Source organism: Halichoerus grypus, chromosome 4, assembly GCF_964656455.1.
Source record: "Halichoerus grypus chromosome 4, mHalGry1.hap1.1, whole genome shotgun sequence".
Lineage (NCBI taxonomy): Eukaryota > Metazoa > Chordata > Mammalia > Carnivora > Phocidae > Halichoerus > Halichoerus grypus.
Genome location: NC_135715.1, coordinates 178,724,173 through 178,751,812, shown reverse-complemented (window position 1 = coordinate 178,751,812; position 27,640 = coordinate 178,724,173). Strand labels below are relative to the sequence as shown.

Genomic DNA, 27,640 nt, shown 5'->3' with positions numbered 1-27,640 from the left:
GAGCCTGCTTCTCCCTCTCCCCCTGCTCATGCTCTCTCTCTCTCTCTCTATCTCTGTGTCTCAAATGAATAAATAAAATCTTAAAAAAAAAAAAATCCTTTAGAGACTTAGGGATTTCCAGTGTTTAGTAAAAGAACATGTGTTCTAGAGCCAGATGATCCTGGTCCATTTCTGCTTTTATAACTTATTTTTTTTTTTTTTTTTAAAGATTTTTTATTTATTTATTTGAGAGAGAGAATGAGATAGAGAGAGAGAGCACGAGCAGGGGGAGGGTCAGAGGGAGAAGCAGACTCCCCGCTGAGCAGGGAGCCCGATGCGGGACTTGATCCCGGGACTCCAGGATCATGACCTGAGCTGAAGGCAGTCGCTTAACCAACTGAGCCACCCAGGCGCCCCTCTGCTTTTATAACTTATTAGCTATGTAATTAATTACAGTTAGCTCTAGCTAGTTGGCTTGACCCTGGGCAAAATCTTTCTGAGCCTTTGTTTCTCCATCTTACTTTTCCTATCCTATTTTATAGGGATGATAAAACTCACTTTACATGATTGTCTTGAAAATTAAGTAAGATTATAGATAGAATGATAGGTGCTAAGTACCTAGCACATAGTAGATAATCAGTTGTTAGTTTCACTTTTTGCCCCATTTATGTGCTCCCTTTTATATTACTTTAGTAGTATGGTGTCTTAAAATACCCGTGTTTTATTTGGATATATGGAAGGTAAAAGACATTTTATATTTTGTCAATGGAAATGGCTATGGGAATAAATCTGTGGGAGAACTTTTGCTCAGCACATGCTAATATAAAGTAGATTATTTTCAGTTCCCCCCAGATACTATTTTGTAATTCTTTCTGTAATTTGAACAGCAAAATGAAGTCCATATTCATTCAGTGTTTGTGTCAGAGCAGTCGTCTCCTTCGGAATTAAAGGGCCACAAGTGTATATATCTGTTAAGATTAAATGCTCACTGTTGAGTTTGAGTTTACCTTTATACGCTATACACTTTTTTTTGAAAAGGAGTTTTAATAAAGTTTCAGATCTTTGTAACCATAACTACAAGATACAAAACAGCTCTGTCACGACCAAAACCCTCCTGTCACATTTTTCCCCCACATCTAACCCCAGGCAACCACCGTCTGTTCTCAGTTGCTATTGTTTTGCCTTTTCCAGAATGTCCAAAAAATGCACTTATATGTAGTCTTTTGAGACTGGCTTCTTTCATTCAGTAGAATGCCCTTGAGATTCATTCAAGATGTCAAGTCTGTTAATAGTTTGTTCCTTTTTGTTGCTGAGTAGTATTCATTCCACTGTGTGGATGAACCACAGTTTGTTTATCCAGTCACCAGCAGGGTTCTTTTGGATTGCTGCATGTCTGTCTTAAAATAGTACATTTTGTAAGTTCTGATTTTCAAAGTAGAATAATACATAATAATCAAAGAACAATTGGAAAATAGATGAGACTTGGAAAAAAATGATCTCTGCTCAAATATAACCTCTGTTGACATTTAGGTATATTTCTCTTCAGTCTTTTTCCTGTTTGTAGAGGTTTTTTTTGTTTTTTGGGTTTTTTTTTAGCTTATTTTTACATTGGTGTGATTCTTATCTTCCTATTGTAATTGTATTGTAATTGTGAGGAGTATCTGTGTATATGATTTAAGAAGATTGTAAAGCAAATACTACTGCGGCCATCCAAACTAAAGAATATTGCCAGTATCTTAAACTTCTTGTAAGGCTCTTCCCCATCATATCACTTCTCTTAGAGTAATCACTGTCCTAACTTTTGTGATAGTTATTCCCTTCTTCACTTCATGGTTTCCCAACCTGTGTGTGTTCTTTAAACGATATAATTTAATTTTGACTTTTTTTGAACTTAATGGTCTCTCTCTCTCTCTTTTTTTCCAATAAGTATTTGCTCTAGCTCTTAAGTTTCATAAAGATGCTTTTTAGGCCCATAGTACTTTCTTAAGTAATGGTCACCATGGCCTTATTAGCTATGTAATTAATTACAGTTAGCTCTAGCTAGTTGGCTTGACCCTGGGCAAAATCTTTCTGAGCCTTTGTTTCTCCATCTTACTTTTCCTATCCTATTTTATAGGGATGATAAAACTCAGGTACTGAGTTTTGGCCAATTCTTTTATTTTTTCAGATGTAGGTGCAAGAAACTACAGGCATCTCTGTGCTGTTTATTACAACAAGAATCCTGGGTTCGAGATAATCCATGGGTTACTGGACAGAATCATGCAGTTGCTTAATGTGCCTCCTGGTGAAAAGAAGGGCGGATATGTGATCAAAGCATCAGAAGGTAAGACTGATCGGCCGAATCCAGAGTTAGTGATAATGTCATGAAGAGTCCAGGCCCTATTTTTGATAGTTTTTTCGGTTTGATTGGGGTGGGGAGGTGGGAAATAGAACTTCATTTCATTTAATTGTTAGTATTTTCCAGAAAACATTCCTTTTCCCTGCAGCATCTTAGGAAAATGCTTGTAGAGTCTTCTAGTTTTGCACAAAATACTTCTGTTTCAGCTGAGTGTGGTAGCCCCTAGTTATTGGCACCATCAAGCCCCTAGCCCCATGGTGAGACTTCTGAACTCAGGGGTCCAAACTGGAAGCTGGGAGAACCTAACCTGATGATGTGCATTCAGAAGCTGCCCGTCTGAAGCCTTTACGGCAAAAGAAAAACCTGACAAGTTATCCTGAGAGACTTCACATGTTAATCAAGTCCCAAGATTGACTGAGGAAGAGTGAGATTCCTCCTGTATGAAAGCCCAAGGGCAGTAAAATGCGTTGGGGAGTTTCAGTTAGGCTAACCAGACGGAGTCTATATACTACTGACGCGCCTGGGTTCTCCTGATGGGAGGCATTCTGGAGTTTCTGCTTTTAGTATCCCTGTAGTTTGAATCTGAGTTTGTTTTATTAGACTAGAGATCGAGAGGAACTTGAAAGAAATATTTGACCACTTGTTCCTACTGTTTACCTGACAATTTTTTATCATTATTTGGCCTCTTAAATTTCTAACAGAACATTCATTTTTTTAAAAAGTGTTATTTGGGGGGCGCCTGGGTGGCTCAGTTGGTTAAGCGACTGCCTTCGGCTCAGGTCATGATCCTGGAGTCCCGGGATCGAGTCCCACATCGGGCTCCCTGCTCAGCGGGGAGTCTGCTTCTCCCTCTGACCCTCCTCCCTCTCATGCTCTCTGTCTCTCATTCTCTCTCTCGCAAATAAATAAAAAAAAAATCTTAAAAAAAAAAAAAAACAAAAAAATAAAAAGTGTTATTTGGCAGTTACGTATAGTGGAAGGAGGCAAGGCAGGCCACATGAGCAAAGACAAATAGGACGGCATATGTGGCTTAGTGCAGTTTGGTTTGACTGTATGGTGAGGAGGAGGCTTAGGACTATATTTAGCATCCTGGATGCTAGAATAAGGGATTTTAGCTAATAGAAAAATACGGAAGCGTTTTTTTTTTTTTTTTTTTTTTTTGGTTTGGTTTTTTTTTTTAAAGCAAGTAAGTGAAATAACTTAGATCTGTGAGTCCAAGGGATTAATCTGGCAGCAGTATGGAGGTTGGGTAGCATAGAGAGTAGAGGTAAAGAGGATGGTTGGAAGGTATTGGGGTGTGTATACTGTGATAGAGTATACACTAAACTATAGTAGTGAGGATGTGGACTTGAAACTTGAACTTCAGTGTTGGGCGTAGCTATTCCAAGAAGACTGATTTAAGAAACTTCTGAAAGGTAGGAGCTACAGCACTTAGCATTTGGAAAATTTCATGGTATGTGCCGCTTGGAACTTTTATAATAACAGCTAGTATGTGTTGATCTTTTTAAAAGTCAGATTTTTATAATTCTAAACCTATGGCAGTATTTAAATCCTTTATTATTTTGGTGCTAAAATATGTAGTGCTTCGTACTTAATTTCCCTGATATGTAGGTATCTGTTTTGGTTTGGAGTTTTTTTTTTTTTAATTAGAAAATGCATTCATAAATTGTAACCTCATGTGGTTGTAAATCTTTATGTTCAGTGTTTTAGACCAAGTTGTTACTATAGTTTTGATTTAGTATGAGGACAGAGTCAATATTCTGTTTCCTTTTGAATTTATTTAGGCTTTCATAGTAAAATATTCTAATGTTTTAAAGTTTTGACGCCTATGAAATATCCTAGATTTATGAATTTGAAAAGCTTTGATACAACCTCTTTATGTATATGGGTGGCCTGGATCAGTACATATTTCAGTATATCTAAACTGGCTATTTTGGGAAAATAAAACAGGGTATTTACTTCTAGTGTCCCTATCACCAGCATGAGCCACATCTTTTTTTTTTTTTTAAAGTGCTTTCTATAAGAGCCATCAAGCCACAGAGAATTACTGTCATTCTAAATAATAGTTCCTCATTTCTCGTAGGCATTTCTAAGTCTATTTTGATTAATGACAAACATGGTCTTCTTTTATGGTTAAAGAAATCGACACTTAAAGTAAGTGGTTTGTCAAAGTAAGTCAGTAGGAAAGCTGGTATTCATCTAAAATTTCACATATCTATTATATAGATCATATAGATATACATAGATATCTCCTAAGTAAATATGTGTAAACACAGGAATTTGGTAGTTGGAGCGTGTTTAGCTACATCATTTCTACCGATTTACTGTTACTTTGCGTATAGCTTTTTCTGCAAAGAGAAGGTCTTGAGAGTATCAAAAAGAACAGAAGCAGATTAAGAGCTGCCATTTCCTACCATTCTTGATCACTGAGCTGTCTTCTGTTACTCTGGCATATGGTTTACTTTTTAATAATTAAAAATCCCTGGTGGCTTTGCATTTATAATTGAGCTAAGTCTGTTCACCAGAGATTCCTGCTAATGTCAGTTCATTGGCAGTTATACCTAATTTCTTCTGTCTTTTCTAATGAACACCACCGACTTCCTTTTGTGCTGTGCTGTTTGGTGGTAGTGATGAGTGGAACAGAATTTGATTCCCCTTTGAGAAATGTGGCCCTGTCCATTGTGAGAGAAATCTGGAAGCTCATTTGATCGATCGTTGCATCGATCCCAAGGCATTCTATTGACATTGGATGTAACCTTGTTTAAATGAAGGCAGCAGCTCTCTGCAGTCTTGAGGAGTCTGTGCTGGAGCACTCTTGGCTCACGATTGCGGCCAGACTTAGAAGCCACAGTCGCTTAGTCTTAGAGTTTTCACTCGCTGAGCACCTTTGCATTTAACGTAGCGTGAGATAGAACGTGGAGTTGATGATAGAATAAGGGCAGTTAAGTGGGAGGGAGGAAAAAAACCTTTAATGTTTTAGCAGACTGTAGAGCCTTTGAGGGTTTCAGAAGGGTTCAGCTCAGTGTTTTAATGGCATTTGGTCAGATTATTGCAGCATATATATGCCTTCCCCCCTCCCCCAAGCTTCTTCCCTTTTGTGGTTTGTTGCAAACTAAATTATGTATGTCAGAATGCATTTATCCTTTTCAGAAACCACTTTTGGGCAAGAAAAAAATCTCAACGTTTTTGTTTAGGACAGTTATGTGGTTGCTGGGCATATCAGTGGCAAAAATAATTCCTTGTAGGAGGTGGAAGGCTTTGTGTGCAGTTGGCTGCATTGACTTTAGTTTGTAATTTTTCCCCTTTTTAAATTTTTTTACCGAGTTCAGTTTTGTTTTATTTACAATTCTCCAGAAAACTTCAGTTTAACTTGAGACAAGATCCCTGAGAGACAGGTGTTACAGCTTTTAGTTTTGACCATTCTAGTTTTCATGCTGCTCAGAATTCATCTTGTGAAATGAACAATAACCATGTAAGTAATACGCACATTTTATCCTGCACCATATGTACCCCTAGTGGTTATTTAGATACCTTCTGTTACAGCAACACCTAATGATCATTGACTTGACCTGTAGGTCATGACCTTTTCCTCTTTTAGGACACCTGTGAAGGATTTCAGATGCTAAAAAAACACGGGTGAAACTGTGAGGGTTTTCCTAGTCTTCACACTGGTTTTTAGTGTAACTTGAGCTTGGAAATAAATGAGAAGATCTGTTGAACAACTTGTTGAAGTAAAGGTGTTCCATTTATGGTTTGACTTACACAAATGTTCTGGACTCGAATAAAGGGGGGGGAGATCCATATGATGTGTCCACACTTAGTTACCACCAACAAAGGCATCACTCTCCTAAGGCATCAAGTTTAAAAGAAAAAAGGTTTACATGTTTTTAAGCTTCCGGACCTTACTACCCTGTGTAAAAACAGTACTTATTCCTCTGCTTCTCTGCTTTTTCGTGTTTCAGGCAAGCCTTAAGATACAGTTTTTGTTACCTTCTTGGAAGGGATTAAACAACTCAAACCAGTTTTGCAGCAGCCGTGATCCCCACGCAGGGAGCAGCCCTGTACCGGGTACCACGGTGTTTGACGCTCGAGCCGTTGATACGCGGTTCACTTAGCCCTGTGGTTTTGTTTGTTTCTGCCTCCTCTTCTGACTCCTGTTCGTTTCACTTTGTGTGTGTGTGGGGGGTACGTACTTGATGTTCCAGTACTCAGCAGATTGCAGTGCTCCACCCTCCACTTGGATGACTCCGCTCCGTTTCCCATCTGATCCATGTTGTAGTAACTGTTTCTCAACTTGCTTTTATTGTCTCTCCCCTAGGGAACCTTTTTAGACTTTTTCTAATTGCCCCTACATATTATGTACTTTATGTATAGCTGTGCTTCATACCTAAAAAGAGTAAGTATGAACCTTCTTAAAAATTGAAGGTTAAAAATAAAGTTCTAGGGCGCCTGGGTGGCTCAGTCGTTAAGCGTCTGCCTTCGGCTCAGGTCATGATCCCAGGGTCCTGGGATCGAGGCCCGCATCGGGCTCCCTGCTCGGCGGGAAGCCTGCTTCTCCCTCTGCTTCTCCTGCTGCTTGTGTTCCCGCTCTCGCTATCTCTGTCTCTGTCAAATAAATAAATAAAATCTTTAAAAAAAATTAAAAAAAAATAAAGTTCTAACTTAAAAGTTAAATTGTATCTACTGAATAACTTTTCATGTTTATTTACTTATACAAATTATAGTGTGTCAAATTATATATGCCAATTAATCACATTTTGTCATTAAAACCTTTTTTCAGCAAAAGTAAAACAAATGAAATTAATTTCTTAATCATTAGTGAATTTACCTTTTTCTTGAGAGAAAATAGCTGGTAGTCAGATATTGTCATGGTTTCTTCTTTTTGGCACATGATGTAATTAATGGTGTGCTGAATAACTTTTCGAGTTAGAAACTTTCTTTTTCTCAAAGCCTGAGCCATCACGGAAGCTCTTGGAGTCGGGCGTGAACGGCATCCCCGAGGCAGCGGACAGCAGCCTCTGCGCATGTGCGGCCAGCCGTCCGCGCGGCTTCGGGAGCCGTAGCGTCTTCGTCGGAGTCCAGCCGTGCGTTGCCGGGGTTTTGTACTCGCTGGCCTTGCGTACGCTTGCTTCCTCCTCCGTGTCCGTGCTGCCCCTGTAGTGGGGGGAACTGAGTACCGAGGAGCGAGGTGGTCACGCTGGGCTCGGCTTTGGAGGGCCACAAACAATTGTAATTTATAAGATTTTTTTCACACCTCCTTTTCTGCCCCCAAGAGCTAGTATTGAGCATGGAGGCTGTAAATGCATGCAGTCTTTGGAGTTACTTAAATTCAGCCATTTATAGTGGGCAAAAGACTTTGTCACCCTGTACTCCTCTCCTTCCTGCTTCCCAACGAGAACCTGGCTTCTATAGAAAAGGTCATGGCCCAAATACAAAGAAGTTCATTTTTAGCTTATTTCAAGTGCCCAGATGCCGAAAATTTAGAGGATTTTTAGGGTGACTTTTACTATTCCATTTTCATCTTATATATAAGACGGTTCTACTTTCCTCGGGTAGTAGCACGTTTACACATTGATCAGACTTGGGTGGCACCTGGTTTTGGCACATGGGTGTGCTGTGGCGTATTGGTTAAGAATACTGTCCGGTGAATTCCTAGGGAATGATGTATTCTGGTAAACTAAAGTTCAACCCTCTCAGTGGCCAATCCAGAAGATTAAAACAATGGATGGGTGGGTGGGTGGGTGGGTGGGTAGGTGGATAGAGAAGAGGTGAACATAATGAATAAATCCCTAGGTGGGGCTAATGTGGAGTAGTTAGCTGAACACGTGGCCATTCAGAATAAAGGCCTATTTCCCTGGAGCACTTAACTCTGCCTTTGATACAAACTTCTGTGTTCTTTAAGCCATTGGTATTTGGAGTTTTCTTTTCTCAAAGATAAAACCAATCCTGACTTATAAGTTATATTTTAATTTCTACCTGCCTGAACTCCTCGGCAGAATTGAGTGCTGTCCAGCTTTAAGATTATGGAACCAAGTTTCAAGCTAACTTCTAAGTCATTTTAAAATTAACTCCTAGTAAAATCATTTTTTCTTTCTCTCAGTTGTTGTATCCCTTTACTTTAGACTTTTGAGCACAATTTTGATGACTCACTCTCCTGTCCACATATGGAGTGGTTTCATTTCCGCCACCTTCCTGGATATTCGTCTTGTGGACACACTTGTGTCTTGTTGCCTTGAAGGCTGTTGTTGCTCACCACTGGCATTTCTTTCCAGTGTGCGTTTTTTTTTTTTTTTTTTTAAGATTTTATTTATCTGACAGAGAGTGTACAAGCAGGGGAGGGGCAGAGGGAGAGGGAGAAGCAGACTCCTTGCTGAGCAGGGAGCCCAATGCGGGGCTCGATCCCAGGACCCCGGGATCATGACCTGAGCCGAAGGCAGACACTTAACCGACAGAGCCACCCAGGTACCCCATGTATGCATGTATTTAGATAGGTTGTTTCCTTCTTTTTTTTTTAAGATTTTATTTATTTATTTGACAGAGAGAGACACAGCGAGAGAGGGAACACAAGCAGGGGGAGTGGGAGAGGGAGAAGCGGCTTGCCATGGAGCAGGGAGCCCGATGCAGGGCTCGATCCCAGGACCCTGGGATCATGACCTGAGCCAAAGGCAGACGCTTAACGACTGAGCCACCCAGGTGCCCCAGGTTGTTTCCTTCTTTTTTTTTAAGATTTTATTTATTTGACAGAGAGATAGCGAGAGCAGGAACACAAGCAGGGGGAGTGGGAGAGGGAGAAGCAGGCCTCCCGCTGAGCAGGGAGCCCGATGCAGGACTCGATCCCAGGACCCTGGGATCATGACCTGAGCTGAAGGCAGACGCTTAATGACTGAGCCACCCAGGCGCCCCCAGGTTGTTTCCTTCTTAAGATCTGTCCATCCATCCGTCCATCTACCCATTGGAGTGGCCTTGAAAAGAGTTTTTTTTTTTTTTTAAGATTTATTTATTTTTAGAGTGAACATGTTAGTGCATTCCTTGATTTTGGGTTGCCCACGGTTTTTTCACTGTTAGATTCCGGTTAGGCATCTTTGGAGAAACATTGCAGAAATAATGCTGTCTTCTCAAATGGCACCGAGTCTCCATTTCTGTCATAACCGATGCTGTCCACTTGAATCATTAAGGTGGTGTGTACTCGGGGCGCCTGGGTGGCTCAGTTGTTAGGCGTCTGCCTTTGGCTCAGGTCATGATCCCAGGGTCCTGGGATTGAGCCCTGCATCAGGCTCCCTGCTCCGCTGGGATCCTGCTTCTCCCTCTCCCACTCCCCCTGCTTGTGTTCCCTCTCTCACTGTGTCTCTCTCTGTCAAATAAATAAATAAAATCTTAAAAAAAAAAAAAAGGTGGTGTGTACTAAGCTTTCCTGCAAAGTTACTCCTTCCTCCATTATTATACACATTTTGTGGGAAGAACTTTGAAATTATTTAAGTGTCCTGTTCTGAATGTGTCTTCCTACTTATATCAGTATGGACTCATTATTTCTTATTCAATATTTTAATCCATTATAACCATTTCTTGTGATGCTCACATTGTCCCCAGTTTGGCAAGTGGCTGTTGCTTCAGGCTGGCTTCTGTGTCCTTTTAACATGTTCCTATTTCTTATTACCCTTCCCTTGCTTTGGGCACAAGAAGATATTCTCAGTCTTATCTGGAACTTTCCATTGCCCCATTTCTCCATCCTGGTTCTATTTGTTAGGGAATGGTGAGTAAAAGCCAAGATTTAGGGTGTGTTTATTGCTATTGGGGGTAGGATTTATTTGCATGTGTATGTGCGTGCGCGCACACACATTTTCTTCCCTATGTGTATATCGTGAAGACCATAAGTCCACGACAGTGCCTCCATTTCAGTTTTCTCTTGTTCCATATTTGTATGTCTCTTCAACAGAGAAAAACCTGGCTCTCATTATTCCTAGCTTCTTTATTTACTTGATCAGTGCCCCTGTTTGTAACCTGACTCCGTCTTTTCCTCTGCGTGTTTGCTCTGCTCATCACTCTGCCTCCCTGGGGTTGTCCCCTGCTCACCTGTGGATGCCCTTCCCACCCTCTTAGGCTCTGACCTCCTTGCTGAACTTTCTCTTTCCTGATCTGGGGGGCACACATCTCTGGGGTGGGGATTTCTGCCTTCCTCAGCCTCTTGAGGGCCAAAGAGTTCTGGAAGATAAGGGAAAAGACTTCATATATATTTTCTGTGGCAAACCTGGAAGCAAGTGTATCTCCAAGTGGCCCTGGTTCCTTTTAGTGAGAAATCTAATTTAGATTGCAGTCTGGGTGCTGAGATTGCTCACTGCTACTGAAGAAGTTGTTTGTAGGACTTTGGTGTGTAGAGCTGGGGAAATTGTTTTGTTGTTGTTTTCTCTTTTAAACGAGAAAACATTGAGTTCATATGGATATTTCTAATTTATATTTCGGATTAGAGGATATTTACTTAATATGCTTGCCTATATATTTATAGCTCTTTTCTTTACATTGAAAATCTTGGTTCCTAATGAGCTTATGTTATTTGCTCACTCTACGTGTTTTTCTTTTTTTCTTCTTTTTATTATGTTAGTCACCGTACAGTACTTCACTAATTTTTGATGTAGTGTTCCATGATTCATTGTTTGCGTGTAACACCCAGTGCTCATTATAACTCGTGCCCTTCTTAATACCCATCACCAGGCTAACCCAGCCCCCCACCCCCTCCCCTCTGAAACCCTCAGTTTGTTTCCCAGAGTCCATAGTTTCTCATAGTTCATCTCCCCCGATTCCCCCCCCCATTTTTCCCTTCTCCTAATATCCTACATGCTATTCCTTATGTTCCACATACAAGTGAAACCATATGATAATTGTCTTTCTCTGCTTCACTTATTTCACTTAGCATAATCCCCTCCAGTTCCATCCATGTTGATGCAAATGGTGGGTATTCATCCTTTCTGATGGCTGGGTAATAATAGTCCATTGTATATATGGACCACATCTTCTTTATCCATTTGTCTATTGAAGGGCATCTCGGCTCCTTCCACAGTTTGGCTATTGTGGACATTGCTGCTATGAACATTGGGGTGCATGTGCCCCTTCTTTTCACTACATCTGTATCTTTGGGGTAAATACCCAGTAGTGCAATTGCTGGGTCATAGGGTAGCTCTGTTTTTAACTTTTTGAGGAACCTCCATACCGTTTTCCAAAGTGGCTGTACCAACTTGCATTCCCACCAACAGTGTAAGAGGGTTCCCCTTTCTCCACATCCTCTCCAACATTTGTTTCCTGTTAATTTTTGCCATTCTAACTGGTGTAAGGTGGTATCTCAGTGTGGTTTTGATTTGAATTTCCCTGATGGCTAATGATGTTGAACATTTTTTCATGTGTCTGTTAGCCACTCATATGTCTTGTTTGGAGAAGTGTCTGTTCATGTCTTCTGCCCATTTTTTGACTTGATTATTTGTTTTTTGGGTGTTCTCACTCTACGTGTTTTTCAAAATGACATCAGTGTGATTATTACAACAATTTAAGTGTTATCTGCAGTTCTCTTTGTACTTAAGATACAGCTTACAAAATGAAGTGTATTTTAAGAATTCCAGCTTCCATTTCTATTCCGATCACACTGTTCCCTCACTGCTTGGATAGGTTATGATTTTTATTAGTTTTCAGTTATCCTTCTATAGTTGTTTTTAAATGTGTGTGTGTATTCTCCACCTTCTTAGCTGGGGAGTTGATACTTTGCATACTGTTCTCTACCTTGTTTTTTTACTTAATCTACATTGGAGCTCACTGCAGCCCCATAGGGAGATCTGCCACTTTCTTTTTGCAGAGCACTGCTCTGGAGTGCCACAGTTGATTCAACTAATTCCCTAGCGATGGACATAATTAGGCTCTTTTCAGTCGTTGCTGCTGCAAATAATGCCACAATGACCAGACCTGCACATATGTGATCTGGTATTTTTGCTAGTGTTTCTTTGGGACAGATTCCTAGAAGAATGGGATTGTTGGGACAAAGGGTAAATTCATATGTTTGGTCGATACTGCCAAACACCCCTCCAGAGGACTTGTGTTCTAACATTGTACAAACCCAGCAGCACCAGATGAGAGGACCTTTTTTTTTCTGAACCTTGTTCACAGACTTGGCAGACTTCTCTAAGTGGGGGGCAGTCTTTCAGGAGGAAAATGGTGTCTACTGTAGTTTTAATTGGCGCTCTCTTATGAGCACGTAAACATATTTTCATGTTTTAGGACATTTTTATTTCCTTTTCTGTGAATTGCCTGTTCATGTGTCTTGCTTATTTTTCTTCAGGTGTGTTGGTTGTTTTCTTCTTTTTAAAAATTTTTTATGCATTTAGGGATATTAACCCTTTGTGATGTACATCCACCATTCTTTATAAGTTTTTAAATTATCTTTTTTTTCTTTTGGTTTTTGCCATGTAGACTTTTATATAGTAAAACTTGCTAATCTTTTTCCTTATTACTTCTGGATTTTGAGTCCTAAAGTTTCTTCCACTCCATGATGAGGGAGGAATTCCCCATGCTTCCTCTAGTGCTTAAGTGTTTCATTATTTTACATTTACACCTCTTACCTGTTTGTAATTTATCCTGAGTACATTTGAGGAATAGATCCAGTTTTTTTCTTTTTCCCTATGCTTTGGACATTCTGATAACATGCTATTTTCCAGTTACTTCCTTTTTTTTTTTTTTTTTTTTAAGATTTTATTTATTTATTTGAGAGAGAGAGAACACATGAGAGGGGATAGGGTCAGAGGGCAAAGCAGACTCCCTGCTGAGCAGGGAGCCCGATGCGGGACTGGATCCAGGGACTCCAGGATCATGACCTGAGCCGAAGGCAGTCGCTTAACCAACTGAGCCACCCAGGCGCCCCCCCCCCCTTTTTTTTTTAAATATATATAATGGTACTGTTTAACTTCCTAAATTTAGGGTAAATGCTTTTTGGAATCCATAAAGGAATAGAAGAGATCTAAACTTTTATCTTTGGTATCTTTAAAAGATGGAATGATTTTTGGAAATCCTTTAGTTAGATTGAACAGGTACGGAAGAAAACATGAGGATATCTGAATGGGTCAGACTCTTTGAAGAAAAGAAAACTTCTATTGTTCAACTCTTGGGAACTATTTCAGGAAATTTGCAAGTACAATCAGGTTGGCATGATAGTCTCCTTAATCAGCCCAGCCCCCTTAGTCCATTAGCAGTCTTTCCCAACATTAAAATAAATGTCTTATTTATATGTAAAGGTAGGTAATTAGAAATTGAGGTGAGACCTTAATCATGTAATATTGATAAGATTCAGAGAGATTCCAAAAGGAAACATCTATGCCATAACTGGGGAGTTTATAAAACCTTTAGCTGATTGTGTATTTATATGTTGGGTTTATTTTGTAACTGTTTCAAGAATACATTATGTATCAAAGTTGAGGACTCTGTATATGGTCCCATTTACCCAGGAGCTGGAGCATATGTTGATATCCATCATCCTTTCAGAGCACTTTGCAACTTAACCAGGTTTCCCATCCAAGGATTTTATTTAGAGTGATGTATTTGTGGGGTTGTTGATTTTTGGTTTGGTTTGGTTTGGGTTTTTTGCTTCTGTTCTTTTAGAATAACAAAGTCATTCCACTGGATGCCAATACCTTTTTCGCGATCTTGGTTTTGCTCCCTTCTTGCTTAGTTGAACCAGAGGTATAGTTTGATGTAGTAACTCCCACTGCTTGGTAGCTAATAGCTTACCATCTATTATGGTTTAGGAAATTAGAAGGTTGTTAAAAATCACCAACATCTTCCTTTTCTTTCTTTCCTTTTTTTTTTTTTTTTTTTTAAGCAAGCAAGCCTCTGGGATCCTTAATAACTAATGCTTGCTGATTTTAAAAAAAATATTAATCCATAATCTGCTTTGATTAAAGATGAGAAATGCATATTTTACTGTCACTTTGGGGCAGTGGGGAAGCAGAACCATAATCATATGTTCATTAGATAGCTGTCATCTGCCAGCACCTTTTCTCTCTCCTTCCCATATTTTGTTTAGAGAGACTCCTTTCTGCCATTTAGCTTAGTCTTCTCTCTATTACATCATGGCAGGAATCCCACAGATCGACATTCAGCGTGTTCCCAATGCTTACATAAACGATAGAAGGATAGATTAACTTCATCGAGGTCCCAGTTGAGAGCTTGGATCTTGAGGAGTTATTTTGCTTTACACTGGTGTTGAATAGCTCTGGTCTAATCTTGCCCTGTTTGAGAAAGCAATGCTAACGGTCACGAGGGTGACATAGGCACCCTCTCCTCCCTCCTGGAAACACCTCTGAGAACTGCAGGCTCAGGTGGGTTGGGGGTCAGGAACGGAATCTCCCTGCTGGGGGTTATTCTAGGCATGACAGGCCAGAGGTGAGGTGGGCAGCTTGCGTTCGGGACCCCTGGCCCTCGCCATGCTGCAGCCCCTGCAGCCCTTCTGTGTCTCAGGTGTTCTTCCCACCCACCCTCCTGCTCTTGTCTCCTTCTGTTCCCTGAAAAACATTTTCTTCTCAGGAAAGGATCTGACTTCAGTTCAGTTGATGCGTATCAGTGTGAACTTAAGAGATGCTTTGACTTTTAGCTGCCTTTCTAATTATGAAGGAAGAGAAATGTGGTCCCTTTATAACAATTTCAGGTATTAACACAAAGAATGGGGGCTAATTCAGTGGAATAGAAAAATCTCCCTGCTCTCTGAAACCATGCCATGGTGACAGCCATGCTGTTACGTGAAAAACGCATATTCAGGAAGAGGTGGGAGGAGAAATGTGGGGAATAGCAACACTGCCCAGTATAATAGCAAATACAGGCTGTTATTTACTGCCTTACCGTAAGCGAAAACCGTGTGACTGCAGTTACAGGATTTTTATTTCTTCTGAGTTGATACTGAAGACCATAAAGAGTAAGCACTGGAGGAAAAATAGATGAAATGCTTTGCTCTAAACGGCTCCAGAACTTCCTGTTTCTATGGTAAGACCTGTGTCTAATATTCATCAGTAGCTGGTAGGTATTTTATCAATGCTGTTACCTCAGCCACTGTACTTTGGCACTCACCTTCCAGAAGAGAAAAGTTTCTGATTATTCTCTTAATTCCTAAAGGCTCCTAGCTTGTTTGAATTATATTCTCTGAACAGAGACTTTCTCTTGGAATTATTTTCCTTGGCTGCTTTGAAGCATTTTTTTTCCACCCACCAGTAGAACTAAAAAAGGTAGTAGTTGGTACCATGCAAGGGAAAGTATTTCTTAATTGGTGTCATACAAGATGGGATCAGCATAATCCTTATTAGTGTAAGTGTGTGGCTTGTTGCTACTACCATTGCTAGAAGTCTGTTGTTTAACACTTTGATATATAATGAGCTAGACAAGGATTTGTAATTTTTTACTTGCGTGGTATTACTTTTGGCAAAGGGAAAGAAACCAGGAAAGAGCAAAAAGCAATATATATTATAGAAGCCCTCAGTATAACAGTGGATAATTGGAAACAACTCCAACATAAAATACTTTAAGAACAGTTTGGCAAACGATGACACATATAATAGAAATGTTAAAAATGTCTTTAGACATATGAATATAAACTAAGTTGAAGTGCAGATCCCAAGATGGTATAGACACCATTTAAAATGATAGGAAAGAGTACATTTTGTTAGACCCTGGGATGCGTGGTCAGCTGTGGTGCAGTAAAAACAATACTGGATGTTGCTTCCAGTGATTTAGGACTTCCTCCCTTTGTGCCAACTTCTTCTTCTCTCACGTGGGAATGGTGGGATCTGTCCCCCAAACCACAGAGTTGTTGAGAGGCAGGTAAGTTTGGGAAAGCATTTTGGGATAGTCTCTTTCAACTCTGCCCTTCAGAAAATTGGCACTGGATAAAAAAGTCTCCGCTCTGCTGTTACCTGGCTCTCTGGTTTTCTTAACCTCTTTGGTATCCATTTTCTCATCTCTAAAACAAAGGCACGGACAGGATCTTCTCCAGAGTCATTTCCAGTGTCAGATTCTGCAGGAGTTTCAGTGCTTCAGAAGCAGGCTCTGCCACAAGTTCTAACGTACGTGCTTTTTTACCTCGCCTTTATAGATGGTGTCACTGCGGTGCTGATTTATCTGCTCATGTTATTCTAGCTTTGTCTCAATCTGGAATTTATTTTTTTTAATTTTATTATGTTAATCACCATACATAACATCATTAGTTTTTGATGTAGTGTTCCATGATTCATTGTTTGTGTATAACATCCAGTGCTCCATGCAGAACGTGCCCTCTTTAATACCCGTGACCAGGCTAACCCATCCTCCCACTCCCCTCCCCTCTAGAACCCTCAGTTTGTTTTTCAGAGTCCATCGTCTCTCATGGTTCATCTCCTCCTCTGATTTCCCCCCCTTCATTCTTCCCCTCCTGCTGTCTACTTCCTTTTTTTTTTTTAACATATATTATTTCTTTCAGAGGTACAGACCTGTGATTCAACAGTCTTGCACAATTCACAGCACTCACCATAGCACATACCCTCCCCAATGTCTATCACCCAGCCACCCTATCCCTCCCACCCCCCACCACTCCAGCAACCCTCAGTTTGTTTCCTGAGATTAAGAATTCCTCATATCAGTGAGGTCATATGATACATGTCTTTCTCTGATTGACTTATTTTGCTCAGCCTAACACCCTCCAGGTCCATCCACGTCGTGGCAAATGGCAAGATCGCATTCCTTTTGATGGCTGCATAATATTCCTGTGTGTGTGTGTGTGTGTGTGTGTGTGTGTGTGTGTGTGTGTGTGTATATACACACACCACTTCTTCTTCATCCATTCATCTGTCGATGGACATCTTGGCTCTTTCCACAGTTTGGTGATTGTGGACATTGCTGCTATGAACATCGGGGTGCACGTACCCCTTCGGATCCCTATATTTGTATCTTTGGGGTAAATACCCAGTAGTGCAATTGCTGGATCGTGTGGTAGCTCTATTTTCAACTTTTTGAGGAACCTCCGTACTGTTTTCCAGAGTGGCTGCACCAGCTTGCATTCCCACCAACAGTGTAGGAGGGTTCCCCTTTCTCTGCATCCCTGCCAACATCTGTCGTTTCCTGACTTGTTAATTTTAGCCATTCTGACTGGTGCGAGGTGATATCTCATTGAGGTTTTGATTTGGATTTCCCTGATGCCAAGCGATGTTGAGCACTTTTTCATGTGTCTGTTGGCCATTTGGATGTCTTCTTTGGAAAAATGTCTGTTCATGTCTTTTGCCCATTTCTTGGTTGGATCATTTGTTCTTTGGGTGTTGAGTTTAAGAAGTTCTTCATAGATTTTGGATACTAGCCCTTTACCTGATATGTCATTTGCAAATATCTTCTTCCATTCTGTCAGTTGTCTTTTGGTTTTGTTGACTGTTTCTTTTGCTGTGCAAAAGCTTTTTATCTTGATGAAGTCCCAATAGTTCATTTTTGCCCTTGCTTCCCTTGCCTTTGGTGATGTTTCTAGGATGTTGCTGTGGCTGAGGTTGAAGAGGTTGCTGCCTGTGATCTCCTTTAGGATTTTGATGGACTCCTGTCTACATTTAGGTCTTTCAACCATTTGGAGTCTGTTTTTGTGTGTGGTGTAAGGAAATGGTCCAGTTTCATTCTTCTGCATGTGGCTGTCCAATTTTCCCAATACCATTTGTTGAAGAGACTGTCTTTTTTCCATAGGACATTCTTTCCTGCTTTGTCGAAGATTAGTTGACCATGGAGTTGAGGGTCCATTTCTGGGCTCTCTATTCTGTTCCATTGATCGATGTGTCTGTTTTTGTGCCAGTACCATACTGTCTTGATGATGACAGCTTTGTAATAGAGCTGGAATTCCAGAATTGTGATGCTGCCAGCTTTCCTTTTCTTTTTTAATATTCCTCTGGCTATTCGGGGTCTTTTCTGGTTCCATACAAATTTTAGGATTATTTGTTCCATTTCTTTGAAAAAAGTGGATGGTATTTTGATGGGGATTGCACTGAATGTGTAGATTGCTCTAGGTAGCATCGACATCTTCACAATATTTGTTCTTCCAATCCATGAGCATGGAACGTTTTTCCATTTATTTGTGTCTTCCTCAATTTCTTTCATGAATATTTTATAGTTTTCTGAGTACAGATTCTTTGCCTCTTTGGTTAGATTTATTCCTAGGTATCTTATGGTTTTGGGTGCAATTGTAAATGGGATCAACTCCTTCATTTCTCTTTCTTCTGTCTTGTTGTTGGTGTATAGGAATGCCACTGATTTCTGTGCATTGACTTTATATCCTGCCACTTTACTGAATTCCTGTATGAGTTCTAGCAGTTTTGGGGTGGAGTCTTTTGGGTTTTCCACATAAAGTATCATCTGCAAAGAGTGAGAGTTTGACTTCTTCTTTGCCAGTTTGGATGCCTTTTATTTCTTTTTGTTGTCTGATTGCTGTGGCTAGGACTTCTAATACTACGTTGAATAGCAGTGGTGATAGTGGACATCCCTGCCGTGTTCCTGACCTTAGGGGGAAAGCTCTCAGTGTTTCCCCATTGAGAATGATATTTGCTGTGGGTTTTTCATAGATGGCTTTTATGATATTGAGGTACGTACCCTCTATCCCTATATCTGAAGAGTTTTGATCAAGAAAGGATGCTGTACTTTGTCAAATGCTTTTTCTGCATCTATTGAGAGGATTATATGATTCTTGTTCTTTCTTTTGTTAATGTATTGTATCACGTTGATTGATTTGCGGATGTTGAACCAACCTTGCAGCCCAGGGATAAATCTCACTTGGTCGTGGTGAGTAATCCTTTTAATGTACTGTTGTTTCCTATTGGCTAGTATTTTGGTGAGAATTTTTGCATCCATGTTCTCAAGGATATTGGTCTGTAATTCTGAGAACTTTTTGATGGGGTCTTTGTCTGGTTTGGGGATCAAGGTAATGGTGGCCTCATAAAACGAGTTTGGAAGTTTTCCTTCCATTTCTATTTTTTGGAACAGTTTCAGAAGAATAGGTATTAATTTTTCCTTAAATGTTTGGTAGAATTCCCCTGGGAAGCCATCTGGCCCTGGGCTCTTGTTTGTTGGGAGATTTTTGATGACTGCTTCACTTTCCTTAGTGGTTATAGGTCTGTTCAGGTTTTCTGTTTCTTCCTGGTTCAGTTTTGGTAGTTGATACATCTCTAGGAATGCATCCATTTCTTCCAGGTTATCTAATTTGCTGGCATATAGTTGCTCATAATATATTCTTATAATTGTTTGTATTTCTTTGGTGTTGGTTGTGATCTCTCCTCTTTCATTCATGATTTTGTTGATTTGGGTCCTTTCTCTTTTCTTTTTGATAAGTCTGGCCAGGGGTTTATCAATCTTGTTAATTCTTTCAAAGAACCAGCTCCTAGTTTCGTTGATGTGTTCTACTGTTCTTTGGGTTTCTATTTCATTGATTTCTGCTCCGATCTTTATTATTTCTCTTCTCCTGCTGGGTTTAGGCTTTATTTGCTGTTCTTTCTCCAGCTCCTTTAGGCGTAGGGTTAGGTTGTGTATTTGAGACCCTTCTTGTTTCTTGAGAAAGACTTGTATTGCTATATACTTTCCTCTTAGGACTGCCTTTGCTGTATCCCAAAGATTTTGAACAGTTGTGTTTTCATTTTCATTGGTTTCCATGAATTTTTTTAATTCTTCTTTAATTTCCTGGTTGACCCATTCGTTCTTTAGTAGGATGCTCTTTAGCTTCCATGTATTTGAGTTCTTTCTGACTTTCCTCTGGAATTTATTTTTTTAAGTGTGCCTGTGTTGTGTGAGATCGAAAAAACATAGTTCTGTTTTCCCTGGAAGGCTCTAGGTTTTGTACCGTTTCGTCAGTATTATGTTGTATTCACAATTTTACAGAGCATACCTGGGTATGTCCTAAGGTTAGAGGTTGTCAGGTTTGGTGTTTTTTTTTTTTTTCCTCTCAAGTTTCGTTTATTTATTTTATTTTAAACCAGAAGAAGTTTGCAAACATGAAATGGACAGCTTGACCAAAAGTTTAAAAACATTATCCTGTAGGCCATCTGCGCCTCTGGGCCACACACAAAGGGGCGCCCGTGTCAGCGGCCGCCGGCACCGTCAGCGCGCTCTGTGGCCTATACTATTGCTTGCCTTGGGCAAGTCCCCTAATCTCCTTGTGCTTCACTTTTTCCCATCTGTAACTTGCCTGTCCTCAGGGGCTCGGACAGGGCTGTGCTGGGACTGAGGCACTGCCTTTCCGGGGGATGGAAGGAGAGGAATAGAAGGCAGAGGACTCTGGCTTTAACAGGAACACTACATCAAAAATTAATGATGTAACATCACATAATAAAAATAAAAAAAACAAAAACAGTCTCCATGTTCTTTCCTTTTTCTCCTGCATTCCCTACTTGTCAGCAGTAATCAGATTCTGCAACTAAAGCCCACCCATCATAATTACACATTGGAAGTTCTTTTTACTCCACATTGGCCAGAGATCTGAATTTGAATAGTAAGTTAACTAATTGTGAAATTATAGATACAATCTTATTTACTCCATATTCCTATTCTTTCCCCAATTAGCCCTACAATAGTCTCTTTATTATTATTATTATTATTATTTCATTATAATTGTGGAGAAAGTAATAAAGTTGTTCATATTTGGTTTGAGAAATTGTCTCCTTAGAGGATTTAATAGGTGAAAACTATTGGCCCAGGAAGGCAGGTGATCCGTACCTTTTATTTCTGAAGTTGTTATTCTAAAATCGTCCTATGAATGTTTAAGAAATGTGACAATTTGGGGGAAATGATTTACGTGTCAGACAAATCAAGACAATGGCATTATTATAGAATAGGAATTTTCAAAGCCAGGAGACAGTGAGGGCACTTTTTAAACTAGAGTTAAAAATACTTTGGTCTTATACAAATAAATGTTGAGACTGATTTAAAATTGGAATTAGGGGCACCTGGGTGGCTCAGTCGTTAAGCGTCTGCCTTCGGCTCAGGTCATGAGCCCAGGGTCCTAGGATGGAGCCCTGCATGGGGCTCCCTGCTCGGCGGGAAGCTTGCTTCTCCCTCTCCCACTCCCCCTGCTTGTGTTCCCTCTCTCGCTATGTCTCTCTCTGTCAAATAAATAAAATCTTTAAAATAAAATAAAATAAAATAAAATTGGAATTGGATGGTTTGCACTTAAATTCTTCTAACATTGCTGACCTTCAGGTTTTAAATATGAGTGTGTATGAGAGGCACATAAGATTAGACTTTGAAGTAGATCTTAAGAAATGTTAAGTGATATCCATGGAAATAAATTACAAATTCGTCTATACAAAGTAAAACTGGGAAACTTTGGGGTTCTGATTCTAAAAACTTACCATAAGGTTGATTGTGGTGATTTATTTTTAAAAGGTTCTTTATTGAAGGCATTTCTCATTTTTATTAAAAGTCTGGGCTCTGCTGATTACTTTTTAAGGATAAAGTCTCCAGGATCCAGTCCTTATTTGCAGTAGGGGTTTTGTCTGCCATGTCTCGATAGGATGTTGCCGTGAGCACTGGCGTCCTCCCCGGTCCCGTGCTGTGGGGTTAAGTAGGCACCCGGTCTCCTCACGTCCGGTTGCCTTCGCTTTAAGAGTTAATGATGTCTGCAGGTGTGTTGGGATTAGCACTGTAAAGTTGTGTAAGGGCTTTTTCTTTCTTTTGATCTCCCGAAAGGGATGAAAGATAGCCATTAAACTCAAGGGATTAGGTCCCCTCTCTTTAAAGACTTTAGGTACCATAAATATTTCACTTCAGATGTAAGGTGAAGAATTGTATACATCTGGGGGAAAATGGGTGTTTTATATTACCAGTTGGAAATTATTCAGTCTCTTCTTACAAATTAAGTGATCTTTGTAGAGATATTTTCTCCCAGCCTGTAGTGGACTGAGATCGGAAGAAAATGTGTGGGTGTCTATCTCAGAGTTATACTGATTGTTTTCCCTTCTATTCTTATACCTTTTTCTTCCTTTTTTCTAAATGTGTTGCCTACATCATGCCTCCCCCCTGCCCCTTCGGTTCTCCTCACTTTGTGTAACTGCTGGTACGCTCAAAAACTCCTGCCTTGAAAACTTGGAGAACAACTACCATGCTCCCATGTTCGGTTTAAGTGTGTGCCCAATTTTTGAAAAGAGGCCCTTTATTTTGTCCTTCTTCTTCCTTTAAACTGACACGACTCAGAAAAGGAAAGGGAGGTTGAGGTGCTGGCAGCCAGAGTTAGACCATCATGGTTACTCCATGATCGGAGAGCTGGTGGGAAAGCAGGAGAGGAGTCCTGCATAGAGAAACAGGGTTTCAGCCCTTCCACTCTGCCCTGCGCCCCACTCTGCCTGCTTCGCTTCAGAATGGAATGCTGGGGACTTTTTTGTCCTTTGTGTTTTTCCTAGGATGGACTGTTGCACCATGGAATGGATTATTTTATATATATCTAATGGTATTTGGAACTAGGGACTTAGGAGAGGAAGGGGTAGGGTTTGGTAGTGCCAGCCCTAGGATCAGACTGTTAAATGATTATTCCTGTTCCGTTACCCATACTACATAATCGGCCATTTAGAACAGATTTAAAGCACACTCAGTTGGCCCAGTGGTCTACTGTATCTATATGATTATGCAGTTTGTATTTTGTCCCTGAATTTAGGAGAGTGTATATGGGTTATTTGTGTTTAAGCTGACAGTGATGGGTTCTGTTATTTGCTATGACACATGAGATATACACTCAGGCCTTTCTCAGAGTTCCTTGCCCCTTTTTATTTTGTTCTTACCTTTTTATTGGAGAAAATTGGGGTGATGAATTACCAGATTGCAGGCAGTTAACAAACAGTATGTAGATTTGAACCCCGCAGCATGTCTTAGTGATGTGAAGAGAGGGAAAAATAAAATTATGAGTAGATGGTTATTAGAGATGGTAAACATCAGCACCAGATGAATTAGTTGAATATAGCCAGTGGCAGGGGGTTGAAGATTAAGGCATTAAGGGCCTCATGCTTGATAACACTGTCCTGCGTTCGGATTAGGGGTCTGCTCAGTTACCGCCTTAAACCTCTACTTCCGATGCTTCGTAAAATTATAGGAATGAGTTGATGTGGAAAGCTTATCCAAATTTTGGGCCTATAATATGACTCTAAAAGAAAGACAGGGGCAAAAAGAAACTGTGAAAGGTGTTTGGCAACGAGCAAGAGCGGGAGCTCACAAACTCTTTGAAGGTCAATTAGCCAGAAAATGTGCTAAAGACTGGGTGCTGTGCTGCGTTACTGGCCGAGAATTACCCCCAAGGTCCTCAAAGTGGTCCTGCCGCTTGAGCGCAGAGACAATTACAGACCTGGAGGAGATGCTACAAAAGCTTTAATTAAGGGACTTACTTACACCCCACTAAGTTTTGGAAATTAAATTCTTGCTTGTGCTTAACTGATGTTTCTTTTGTCTGGGCTTCCACATGGATTTCAGCAAGAGAGCACTATTTTCCCCCTGGGTCTGTTTTATGTTGGAGGCCGTTTCACTGTGATGGATACCAGCAAAGCGGGGCGCTTAATCCGTGTCAGGAACCAGGTGAAAAAGGGGGCTGAGGGGCTTTGTGCCAGGGAGCATTTGGGGCACAGGTTGAAAATTGGAATGTTTACAGCAAACCAGGAACTCTGGGCTTAGACACCTGAAGAGTAGGCGGCTGTATTTTTTAGAATTTGAATTTTAGAATTCCCATTATTAATAGGGCAATAGGATTTTCTTTGAATTGGCAACTTTGTCTCTAGGCCCAGCAGGCTGCTCTTTCTCCAGAGGCACCTGTTTGGTTTTTGTTGAGGAGGTTAGAGTGGCCTCTGACTGCCATCTGGGGCTGGTTTTTCACAAGCCCAGACCCAGATTGCGGCTCTGTTTGGCTATGACTTCCTCTGGTTTAAGTTGCATCCAGTCCCAGCTAGAGTGTTAGGATCCATTCATCCGCCTGAGTTACTGAGCTCAACCACCCTGCTGCTGATGGGAGATGCCCTTATCTTTGAACTCGGGCGGAATTGCTGCCTTAGCTGGGTGCATGCCCATTGTTTCGGTGGTGAAGCAATGCTCTCTTGGCTGCCTTTTTTGGAGTGGTTCCTTTCTGCTGCAAAGTTTGCTTACAACCACAGTCTTTATATTTTCTTTCAGGATTTCTAGTCCATACCCATCAGTCAAGAGGTCCATTCTTTAGGTTCTCTCTGTACCCATTGAAGTCCCTTTTGTGTGCCTCTCAACTTGTGTATGTGAAGAACAAACTTGTAGCCTTGCTCTAACTGAACAGAAGAGGAAGCAAATCCTAAGTGCTTCCAATCATAATCTGACCTTGTGAGAAATGAAAAGTGGCAAGAAATTGATCATGGCTGTCACAGGTAATGTGTGCGGTTTTCAGCAAGGTTTATACGGAAATCCGTTCGTGAACGTCATTGTTACATGTGGGTCGGGAGGAGAGGGTTAGCACTGTGGATGAGAGGCCAGAGGACCCCTCTGGTGCCCGCTCCCTTCGGAAGCAGCTCCTCCTCGGCAGCGAAGGCCCTGTGGCCAGGGTGATGTAGGGTGTGGTAGCGCCTCATATGGATCTGTGTGCTGGGCTGAGAGCTTTTGATACTTACGTTCGTTAGAATACTCTCATACTTACGTTTTAAATAACATATAATATGAATTTGTTTTCTTTGCTTTTCCTTGGAAAGAGGGAAAATTGTATTTAGTGATAGGAACGTTTTTGTTTGAGTACCTGACTGGTTAATGAGCTAAAGCCAAATATGGTCCACACTTCTGGGGAAAAGGACAGGATGGCATTATCGTGCTTGCTCATTGAAGAAGAATGTAACTGAATTTTGCTAAAAAGTGCTGATTCAAAAAGTTCTTTTACGAAGTAAAAATCCTAAGTTCTTATCTCCTGAGCTTTATTTTGCTAACATTGTTAGAACTAGCACATCTGGCTTAGATTCTAAAATAGTCTGGTTTTATCCTTCAGTTAAAATGAATCCAATCAAATTGGAATTTGTAGATAAAAAAGGAAGGATTTTGATACACAGTGAGGATTCTTAAACATGGCAAAGTTACCAGTGAAGGTCTTAAGCTTCCTTTCTGGATGGCCTTTAAAAATAGGCTGGTGGTTCTTTTTTTTTTTCCCCAGTTAGCATAGGGTGTCCAGCTCTAATTCTGTAAAAAGGGGTGACGCATAGTGGAATGAAGGTTCCCCGATTCTTGGTTACACTGCTTAGCATCAGCACTTTATACAAGCTTCACTTTTTGTCATTTGAAGATTTGGGCCGTGGGGGGAGGGGGATAGTTTTGTAAATTGGGTTTTTGTTTTGATAGTGTTAAAATACACCATCTTTATTAGATTTAGTGCTATTCATATCTCACTAAGGCTCTACATTATCAATCCAGTTTGGTTTCTGTGTTTTTTGTGTCTCTTCTCTGCCCCTGTCCCCAAGTGTGGATTAATATGCATAGCCAAATACTTCAAATGCAGTTCAGTGAAAGTCTTGCTTTAATAAGACAGTTTAGTTTGGGGGGATGTGAGGAACAGGCCACCTTCTATTCCAGCCCAGGGTGCTTTGGGGGTTAAGAATGACAATTAAAAATGTTTTTCAGGAATATAAACACACATCCTCCCAGACTGACTGGGAAGTACGTGGAATCGTCCTGTGTCTTTGTGCTGTAGCTGGTACTGACTTGTTAGCACGCTGCCCCTCCCCCAGTGCTGTATTTCCTCATCATGCTGACCTTGGAGCCACTAGTAGACTCAGCAGTTTATTCTTTCATAAATAATGCACTCTGAAATGGCAGGCTGCAGGCTTGTGGCCCAGCCCTGCTGGGTATTTATAGTTCATGCCAGTAACCATTTTGGTTGAATCAGGCAGGAGCTGTGGGCCTGATCCCTTTTCAAGTTGGTGGCAAGTGAAATGAGTCAGCTTTTTTGTTTGTTTTTTTTAAACTTGAGTGGGGGAATGAGCACTGATGATGAACTCTTGTGGCTCTCGTCATAGTGAATATGGAGTGGGCCTGGTTGCTTGTTTTTAGCTGTTTGATCCTCCACAACAGTTCCTGGTTTGGTGAGCCCTAGCTCTGTGTATTGATACCCAAGTGAAGAGAGCACTTTCTGCCTATCTTGAAGTAACTCAGGGGTCATCCCAGGCTGGTTTGTGCTGGCCTTTTACAGAAGATGCTCTAAAACTGCTGAGAAAGTTCTTTCTCCAAAAGGAATGCGGGTTGCGTTCTGGTAGCAAGGCCTGAGCCTGCCGGTGACCGTGCAGCTTCTGTTTCTCTGTGTAATAAGGTAGAAAAGTGAGTTTTGAATAGTAAATGAATTCAAGGGTGGACTTTTTATCCAGCAGGTAGGACTATGGAAAAACCTGTTTCAAACAGGTTCTTCTCTTGCAACGTCATCAGTTTTACATTTCATTTCTCCCCTTTGTCCTTCCTCCCTGTGGAGCTCACCGAGGACTTCTCCAGCTGTGCTCCTCCAAGCCTCCTTTTCTTGATCCTGCCTGCCTGAAGCCCTGGGATTAAAACAAACAAACGGAAAAAAACCCACAAAAACAAAAACCCATGCAGGGCCCTGATTTTCATATTTGCGCTTAACCTTTTCCTTGTAAGAGTTCCTTGCTGTAATATCAAATATTTCGTTTTAAGATTAGAAAGTATGAGGACAGCACTCTCATTTCCTAGCCAATGGTTTAAAGACATTATTTTTCCAGCATCCTAGTGAGCCTTAGGTGTTAAATGTCTGTTGACACTTTTGCCAGGAGAAACATTGATTTCTCTCCTCTTTTTCAGGCCCTGCTTTCTTCCCTGGGAGATGTGCAGAGATCTTTGCCAGGGGTCAGAGCATCGGGAAGCTTGGGGTCCTTCATCCTGATGTCATCACCAAATTTGAGCTGACTATGCCCTGCTCCTCCCTGGAAATCAATATCGAGCCCTTTTTGTGAAGATGGGTCTCTGCTGTGTGACTCTCTCCCTGAGTGCCCCCTTCTCCTTCCCTGGAGTCCTGTAGCCATCTCCACAGGGACCGCCCATTTGCGCTTTAATGTTTAATAAAGTAGAAAGCGATGGCTGGCTCCGTGGGTCAATGCTGCCTGCTCCCTGCATTAGGCCAGCTTGTGGAACATGGTGTCCGTGAAGCTGCATGGTTAGGAAAAGCCCAGAGGAGCGCAGGATCGAGCCTGCTGATGAAACAGGAGAGTGGATTCAGAGGCCGGGCACATGAGTATGAGAGGATGGAAGATTTCCAGTTAGTTAGTGCTCACATTTGACATGCATTCAGCGTTGGGAAACGGTATTTTTAGGAGACCATTAGGAAGCAATGACGGTCTAGCA

The 27,640-nt window shown here is 40.9% G+C and overlaps 1 protein-coding gene across 3 annotated transcripts in view; it reads left to right on the top strand.

Annotated features, from left to right (window-relative positions):
• Nucleotides 1-27,381, top strand: part of FARSB (phenylalanyl-tRNA synthetase subunit beta) — a 75,290-nt gene extending 47,909 nt beyond the window's left edge. For all 3 annotated transcript variants that reach the window (XM_078071355.1, XM_036098686.2, XM_078071353.1), the window contains 2 exons: nucleotides 2,147-2,302; nucleotides 27,101-27,381. In XM_078071355.1, the coding sequence (XP_077927481.1) occupies nucleotides 2,147-2,302; nucleotides 27,101-27,252 (308 nt within the window). In that variant the 3' untranslated portion in view covers nucleotides 27,253-27,381. The remainder of the gene's footprint in view (nucleotides 1-2,146; nucleotides 2,303-27,100) is intronic.
• Nucleotides 27,382-27,640: the final 259 nt, after the last annotated feature.